Genomic DNA, 9,132 nt, shown 5'->3' on the forward strand with positions numbered 1-9,132 from the left:
ACTTTTAATCCAGGTTACAATAATCCACACTTTTAATCCAGGTTACACTCTTCCCTCAAGGACACATTTTACAAAGTAGCTAAATATTGTGCAGGTATAAAGATACATTTGTATATATTTTTGTGTACATTTATTTTTTTAAGCTATTTGACTAACTTTTATTTTTTATTATTCAATATTTTACTAACAGAATAGTAAAATAGCAACCTGTTTTTTGTGTGAATTGCTATGTCAGTCAAATGTTCAATTTTGGAATAAAGGGGTGGAAATTAAAACGTGTTTTTTTTTTTTCCCGATTCATCGATTAATCGGAAAAATAATCGTCCGATGAATCGATTATTGAAATAATCGTTAGTTGCAGCCCTAATTTTCATTAAACCTTTATTTAGACAGGTAATCCCATTGAGCCTCGAGGACTCATTTACAAGAGAGACCTGATTTCAACAAAGAATGATGACAACAATGGACAACAGTGACAACAATAAACAGCCACAAAAAGGCATAGGTTTTTTTAAATTATTTTGAATTTTATTTTAAATTTTTACAATGAGGTGGAAGACGAGAGTCCAGGCAGGATGGAGTGGATGGAGAAAAGATTCAGGAGTGATTTGTGACAAAAGGGTGCCAGCAAAGGTCAAAGGAATTTTTTACCAGACAGTGGTGAGAGCAGCTATATTGTTTGGTCTGGAGACAGAGACATGGACAAAAAGAAAGAACTGGAAGTGGCAGAAATGAAGATGTTGAGTTTCTCCTTGGGAGTGACAAGGATGGATAAGATTATGAATGAGATCATCAGAGGTACAGCTCAGGTTGAACAACTGGGAGATAAGTTAGGGAGGCCAGACTGAGATGGTTTGGACATGTCCAGAGGAGGGACAGTGGGTGTATTGGAAGAAGGATGTTAGAAATGCAGAGGAGACATGGAGGTAGTTGGAGTGAGGACATAGGATGCAGAGTAACATGAGGAGGATGACTCGCTGTGGTGACCCCTGAAGAAGGAAAAGCCAAAAGAATAAGAAGCCTGATTTTATCAAGAAATGTTTCAGCTTCCATCCAGAAGACTTCATCATGACGTCTTCTGGATGGAAGATGAAACGTTTCTCCCTTAAAATAAATGGTCCAGATGAAATGATTTAACCTTTTTGTTGTTATCTACCTGAATGATTGAGTTTACTACCCTTTTTTTAATCCAGTCCTGTTTAAAAACTTTACCTAATGGAAGCATAAGGTTAAAGAGTATTGGTCCAAGCACTGAACCCTGAGGAGGAACTCCATGACTAACTTTGGTGTATGATTAAGATTCATTATTTACATTTACAAATTGGAATCTATCAGATAGATATGAATTACCTTATTTTTCGGCCTATAAGTCACAGTCTTTTGCATAATTTTCATGCCCTGTGACTTATAAGTTGAAGCGACAAAATAGTGGATTTTTTCCAACATTTATAAACCTTTTTTTTGGCTGAGATATGATCGTTTCCATTCATTCTGACTGAAAAAAAAAGAAAAAGAGCAGTACCATTTTCAGCCACTTGATGGCAGCAGAGTAGTAATAGCAATTTGGCATGCTGTTGTATCATGCAATAGGAAAATGTGGCTATAATGACAAATTCAAAAAGTTCAAGACAAAAACAACTGGGCTTTATTTATTATACTTTGATTTTTTTCTTGAACTTATTTGAATTTACCATGTCCTGGATGACTGAGAATCTTCTCCAGCTATTAATGACTCAATCAGCTTGCCATATTCCCCCACCTTCATTCTGCTTGCTGCTTGGAGCAAGTCAATCCAGCTGCACCGCCCCGGCGAAATGCAGCTAGTTTGACCATTAAAATACATTTATTAAGCAAATGTTAGACTGAGACACACCTTTGCTACAATTTCAAGCAAACAACTAATTCTTTTAGGTGGTTATCTTGTTAAATTTTAAAGAAATGCTGCAGCTGGTCAAGCTGTGCGTGCCCGCTTTGCATCACCTCATCAGCGAAACTTATTTTTGAAATTCAGCTGATTTGACCATTAAAGTGCATTTATTAAGCATACTTTAGATTGATACACACTTTCAATATAATTTCGAGCAAACGAATAATTGTTTTTAAGTGTTAATCTTGTTAAATTCTTGTTAAAGTCCTCCCGTGCACGCTCCCACAGCCGCCATTTGGCAGCCAATCGGTTTTTGGCACAACACCGGCCCACATTTCCGGGTTGTCAGCGGTGACGCGTAACAAACACGACTTATCGGCGGTGACGCATAATAGATGTGACGCATACGGCAAAACGACGTATTTATGGATTTTTCCACTTTATTAGACAAATATGGACTGATGCGACTTATAGGGCAGAGCTACGCGTACGGCGGAAAATACGGTAAACCAATTTAGAGAAGTTCCTGTAATTTCAATATCATATTCAAGTTTCTGTAGTAGAATATTGTGATCACCTGTATCAGATGCAGCACTGAGGTCTAACAGGACCAGTATAGACACCTGTCAGTTGTCAGAGGCCATGTGGTCAGGCCGGGCAGACACAGTACAAAAACATTTAACTGGAAAGTATTACTAAAATAAACTGAAGGATTGTTGACATTGCTGTGAAACCCAAAGAACAAAGCAGAGTTGATGTCTTGTCTTCATGTCTCCACAGATGGACGTGTCTCGAGCTGATGTGATCAGTGAGGTCAGGAGGAGAACCTCTGAAGCCTAACCAGGGTCTTATTTCTAGAACTTCTGAACCAGTCCTTAGTAAAGCATGATGGACCTGAAAACAGGGACCTGGTTCTGCCAGCAGCCTCGTGGACTGGCGGGGCTCAGGGAGGAGCTCATGCTGCTCCTCTGAAGGCTGCTTGTGTTCCATCAAACTGCCTCTTTAAAACGTTCAACTGTCCTGTGTTTTGGATTTCACCTGAAAGGCGTCACTTTCAGTGTTCACACGTAGTATGCTCTGGGGAGTAGATATTCTTCATTAAAGGCATCTTGTCCTGCAAGTCTCTGTAGTCTGGAAGTTTCATCTGTCCAGGACCAAGTTCCACTTCATTTACTTTTATGTGTAAACGGGTGGTTTATTAGTTTCACATGGAAGTGGCTGTAAATTCCCACCCGTGTTGGACCCATGAACATGAAGCCCATATTGTCCAAATAGAATCTTGAGACAGTGATCCATGCATTCATAACATCCAGGCTCGATTACTGCAATGCACTTCTGTTTGGAATCAATCAATCCTCCATTGCACGTCTACAATTGGTCCAAAATGCTGCAGCCTGATTTTTAACTGGTACAGGCCATAGAGAGCACATTACTCCAGTTTTGGCCTCCCTGCACTGGCTACCCATTCAACTTCGGATCCAGTTCAATATACTCATGTATGTTTTTAAATCACTGAACAGTTCTGCCCCATACTATCTCACTGATCTCCTGCAGCCATATGCCCCACCGTACTCTCTGAGGTCAGCAGACCAGATGCTTCTTTCAGTTCCAGAAACCCGTTGCAAGCTCAGAGGTGACAGGGCTTTCACTGTTGCAGGTCCAAGACTGTGGAATGAGTTGCCACTGCATGTCAGGCAGGCTCTCGCACTCAGTCTTTAAGTCTCGCCTGAAAACCCACTTTTATTCCCTTGCCTTTGACACGGTGTGATTTGATTTGATCCTGCATGTAGTCTACAGTGTTGGCCATTTAGTTATTATCCACTGCTATTTGTATCTATATTTTTATTTTATGTTTTCCTGTCTGCTGTGCTTGTTTGTCTCTATTGTACAACACTTTGGTTGGCCTTGTTGCTGTTTTAAATGCTCTATAAATACATTGGTATGATATGGTATAAAGCAGATAAGATAGTGTGTATATATATATCTTTTTCCCCCCCTTTTATCAGTAGTGTTGGTTATTGGTGGTGTCTTAAAGAGAGCATTTAGAGGTTGGGAGCATAATAGGGCAACAGTAGGCACATCGTGGGTCCTGGCTGGATACCTCCGGCAGTGAAGTACCCACCTTACCAGTGCTATGGCAGAGGGTCCCAGGTGTCTGCGGCAGAGGGCCCCAAGAGTCTGCGGCGGAGGGCCCCAAGAGTCTGCGGCGGAGGGCCCCAGGTGTCTGCGGCGGAGGGCCCCAGGTGTCTGCGGCGGAGGGCTCCATGTGTCTACGGCGGAGGGCCTCAGGAGTCTGCGGCGGAGGGCCCCAGGTGTCTGCGGCGGAGGGCTCCATGTGTCTACAGCGGAGGGCCTCAGGAGTCTGCGGCGGAGGGCCCCAGGTGTCTGCGGCGGAGGGCCCCAGGTGTCTGCGGCGGAGGGCCCCAGGTGTCTGCGGCAGAGGGCCCCAAGAGTCTGCGACAGAGGGCCCCAAGAGTCTGCGGCGGAGGGCCCCAGGTGTCTGCGGCGGAGGGCTCCATGTGTCTACAGCGGTGGGCCCCAGGTGTCTGCGGCGGAGGGCCCCAGGTGTCTGCGGCGGAGGGCTCCATGTGTCTACAGCGGTGGGCCCCAGGTGTCTGCGGCAGAGGGCCCCGGGACTGGCCAGGAGTGAAGACAGTAGGGCTGCTGTTTCTCTGGTCCCAGGTGCCAGCAGCCTGGCTACAGCCTTTTTTTTTTTTTTGGCCTTGGTTGCAGTTTTGATTTATCGGTGAGCCACTTATCCATAGAGTGGGGGGATGGGGATGTATATCGAATCTAGGTTCTTTTATGGTACCGACCGAACTGCAATAGTCGGTGTATGGATTGAAACATGACTCTTCTTTTGGTGTCAAGTTTCAGCGATTGGCTGTAACGTGACACGTACTTTCAGCACACAGGCAGGTAAAACACAGACGTACTTGATTACGCCTACAGACGGGGTTCACGTGTCTGTCCCACTAAACATTAGACGTCGAATGGATGTGCAGATCACGTTTATATTGAGTCCGTCGGTCTAAACCAATTCTGGACGTCTCCACGACGTGCAAACAAGGTCCACTCTGGACGTCTTACCATGACCTCACTTGTATGTCGATATAAAGTCGAATGTTTGAACGTCAGACGACCTCCAAGACAGGTGCAGGTGTGTCTTAGTGAATCATAATTTTTATAACCATAAAATTTACAATCATAATCACTGCACAGTTACTCTTTTATGATTATAAATTTGCACGGCTTCATTCATAAACCAACTGTTGCTATTATCTCTCTAAGCTATTTCTGTTAATCCAGTAAAGAGGATAAAGGAAACAAATTAAGGAGTGATTTATTTGTAAAACTTAGTCCATCTGTTTCTAGTGACATTTAAGGAGTGATGATTTAATTGTAAACCTAGAATCTATAGTGTGTGGTTTCCTGTTGCACAATAGATGGTCAAATATACTGTTTCTTTAGCTTCGTTTGCTGCACAGAGATGCTGCAGCGGCAGAGCAGCCGACCTTAACCTGAAGGTCCTGGCTCGAACCCCAGTCATTCCCACATCCATCTGAGGGTGAATGTGTTAAACACTGCATGGGAACTTACAATGAAGACAACTCGAAGCACTTACTAATTATATTATTATCTGAAGTGAATAAAATAAGTTAAATTTTGATGTAGAAAATACGCCTATATTGACCGTCCAGTGGACGTCGGAAAAAGACGTAGTCTGTCGTAACAGTCTGCACCTGGGAGAGACCCAAATTAGACGTCATTTAGACGTCTCCTTGCTCAGTGGGGTGTTGTGTGAACTAGTGCAGCGTGTGTCGTCGGTTAAGCCACTTAAAAAATGCCGCTATGGTCAAAAGTGTGTCTCCATTTTAGAAAGATTGATGCCAGTAGTGCACGTTGCAATATATGCAAAAAAAGACATTGTTGCTAAGGCTGGCAACACGACTAATTTGATGAAGCATCTTATCGTGCACGGCATCCATTTACGAGTGGAAAGTTGCTCGGTGTTTGACTGCAAGAAGACTGGACTGCACCATCCTCCTCAAGTCAGCCTGTGAGTGTTGGAGAGCCTGAACGACTTGGTTTAACATGCCCACGACCGGACTCGTCTTCATCCGAGGACTCCGAGGACAACTCTGTTTCTGGGATTTCAGCTCGTAAGTTTACGTTTGTTAATGTTACTGCAGATTTGTGACTGCTTAATACATGCATCATGTGGTGAATTAACCATCAATGTAACGACGCTAACTTTAAGATATTGGTGTCGCTTTATTTTTTTAATAAAAGCGTATGCAGTAGAGAAGGAAATGTCAAGAGAAAATTGGAAGACGTCAAAAGATGTGGACCACAGGACCAGCGTGGCACGAAGACTATTAACAAAAATAAACTAAAGCTACACACTAGCTTTAGTTTATTGCTTTAGTTTATTTTAAGAAAATAAAGCTACACTAGTGTGTACCTTTAGTTTATTTTAATACCTTTTGTAGAAGCTGCCTGCTACTTCCTTCACCACAAATGACAGCAGGTGCGGAGGTGCGCGTGTGATCAGCTGACCCATCCATTATATTTACCCGCTTATTCCTTTTCAGGTAGCGGGGGTCGCTGGTGCCCATGTCCAACCATCACTGTGAGAGAGGCAGGGGACACCCTGGACAGGTCGCAAGTCCATTTCAACCAGTGGATCAGCGGACACGCGCAGCCGGTGACAGGTTGTCCATCTGAGCTTAACTTTTTTTTTTTTTTAACATCTTAAACATTGTGTTAATCTACTTGTTGAGGAGGCAGGTCCGACCAGAAGGTTTAAGATGTAAAAAAAAAAAAACACGTTTAGCTCAGATGGACAACCTGTCACCGGCTGCGTGTGTCCGCTGATCCACTGGTTGAAATGGACTTGCGACCTGTCCAGGGTGTCCCCTGCCTCTCTCACAGCAATAGCTGGACCCAGTACTACCTACCAGTTATCGCTCCATCTCTCTTATTAATGTGGATGTTAAAATAATTAGTAAAGTCCTCTCTAAAAGATTAGAGAAAATAATTCCTCTCATTATTCATCCTGACCAAACTGGATTCATAAAAGGAAGACACTCGACCACAAACACACGCAGATTATATAATTTAATAGAGTATTCATATAGTAAAAATATTGAAACAGCTATTTGGTCTTTGGACACAGAAAAAGCATTTGATAGGGTAAACTGGAAATTTTTATTTGCTACATTGGGTAAATTTGGTTTTGGGGAACATTTCATTAAATGGTTAAAAATATTGGGGCAGCACGGTGGCGCAACTGGTAGAGCTGCTGCCTCTCAGCGAGCAGGTCCCTGGTTCAAACCCCGGTCCAGGGGCCTTTCTGGGTGGAGTTTGCATGTTCTCTCCGTGCATGCGTGGGTTTTCTCCGGGTACTCTGGTTTCCTCCCACAGTCCAAAAACATGCATGTTAGGCTGATTGGTAACTCTAAATTGTCCCTAGGTGTGAGTGAGAGAGGGAATGTTTGTTTGTCTCGTTTGTCTCTATGTGGCCCTGTGATGGACTTGCGACCCATCCAGGGTGTACCCCGCCCCTCGCACAGTGATTGCTGGACATGGGCACCAGCGACCCCCGTGACCCAAAATGGAATAAGCGGGTAAAGAAAATGGATGGATGGATGGATGGTTAAAAATATTATATAACTCACCAAGAGCATGTGTCAGGACAAATAATCAAATATCTTCAAGCTTCTGTTTACAGAGGGGGACCAGGCAGGGATGTCCACTTTCACCTGCACTATTTGCTATTTTTATTGAACCTTTAGCAGCAGCAATAAGACAAACTGCTGATATTAAAGGTATACTGTGTAGAAATATAGAACATAAAATTAGTCTTTATGCTGACGATGTTTTACTTTTTCTTCAGAACACAGAAAACTCAATATCTAATGTTATCGAATTAATAAACTCGTTCTCAAAAGTTTCTGATTATTCTATAAATTGGTCAAAATCCACAGCTCTTCCAATAAACTGCGTGTTTAATACTTCTCTCAATGAACGACTACAATCAGGTAACATTACATACTTGGGCATTAATATTTCTCCTAGATTGGAAGACTTAATAAAATTGAATCATATCCCAATTTTAAAGAACATTGAAGATGATCTTACTAGATGGAAATCTCTGCCCATATCACTTATGGGAAGAGTTGCCTCAGTAAAAATGATGGTCCTGCCGAGAATAAACTATTTATTCTCAATGATTCCAAATAAACCTTCAACTGAATGGTTTAAGTCACTGGACTCTTTCATATCTAAATTCCTTTGGAAAAACAAAACTCCACGTATTAGCTTAAAAGCATTACAGAAATCTAAAGATACCGGAGGATTAGAACTTCAATAAACTGTTAAAAGATCTTGATCCTAAAAAATCTGCAGGTCCAGATGAACTTCCACCTTATTTCTTAAGGCTGGCTGCTCATATCATCACAGTCCCTGTGACCCACATCTTCAATCTCTCCATAAGACAAAACTCCATCCCAGACACTTGGAAAACAGCCTTTGTTCTTCCTTTGCTGAAGGGAGGAGACCCCACCTCACTGAACAACTATCGACCAATCTCTAAACTCTGCATTTTAGCCAAGGTTCTAGAAAAACTGATAAACTCTCAAATCAAAAATTACCTGGACTCATTTAACATCTTACCTCCACATCAATCTGGTTTCAGGAAACAACACAGCACAACCACTGCTTCACTGAAGGTTCTTAATGACGTTGTTGAAGCACTGGATGCTAAAGATTATTGTGCTGCACTTTTCTTAGACCTGTCTAAAGCTTTTGACACTGTGGATCAGAACATCTTGTGTCATAAACTCTCAGAAATCGGTTTCTCAGATCACACCATTGGTTGGTTCTCTAACTATCTTTCAGACCGGAGGCAATGTGTTCAACATAATGGTACTTCCTCCAGTTATTTAACAGTCAACAATGGTGTACCACAAGGCTCAGTCTTAGGACCCACCCTCTTTACAATCTACATACATAATGTAGGTAAAAACATCCCTAATGCATCCATACATTTCTATGCTGATGACACAGTTGTTTATTGTCGAGCTAAAACTGTTGCTAAGGCTTTCCAGCTTCTGAAATCTGCATTTAACTACATCCAGACTGATTTGTTTCACCTCAAACTTGTCCTAAATGCCGAAAAAACCAAAGGGATGCTTTTTTCAAATAGGAAGTTGGTCCCAGCAGTTCTTCCTCCGATTTTATCCTCAAATGGTGTCCCCATT

General features: G+C 42.4%; 1 protein-coding gene across 2 annotated transcripts in view; it reads left to right on the top strand.

Annotated features, from left to right (window-relative positions):
- hars (histidyl-tRNA synthetase) overlaps nt 1-2,980 on the top strand; it is a 24,425-nt gene extending 21,445 nt beyond the window's left edge. Inside the window, exon 13 of one of the 2 annotated variants that reach the window (XM_037676016.1) lies at nt 2,648-2,979. In XM_037676016.1, the coding sequence (XP_037531944.1) occupies nt 2,648-2,707 (60 nt within the window). In that variant the 3' untranslated portion in view covers nt 2,708-2,979. Of the gene's footprint in view, nt 1-2,647 lie in introns of both variants that reach the window. The other variant, XM_037676015.1, reaches the window with a different exon arrangement.
- The last annotated feature ends 6,152 nt before the right edge of the window (nt 2,981-9,132 follow it).

Source organism: Nematolebias whitei, chromosome 4 (assembly GCF_014905685.2).
Source record: "Nematolebias whitei isolate Nwh7 chromosome 4, NemWhi1, whole genome shotgun sequence".
In the NCBI taxonomy this organism is placed as follows: domain Eukaryota; kingdom Metazoa; phylum Chordata; class Actinopteri; order Cyprinodontiformes; family Rivulidae; genus Nematolebias; species Nematolebias whitei.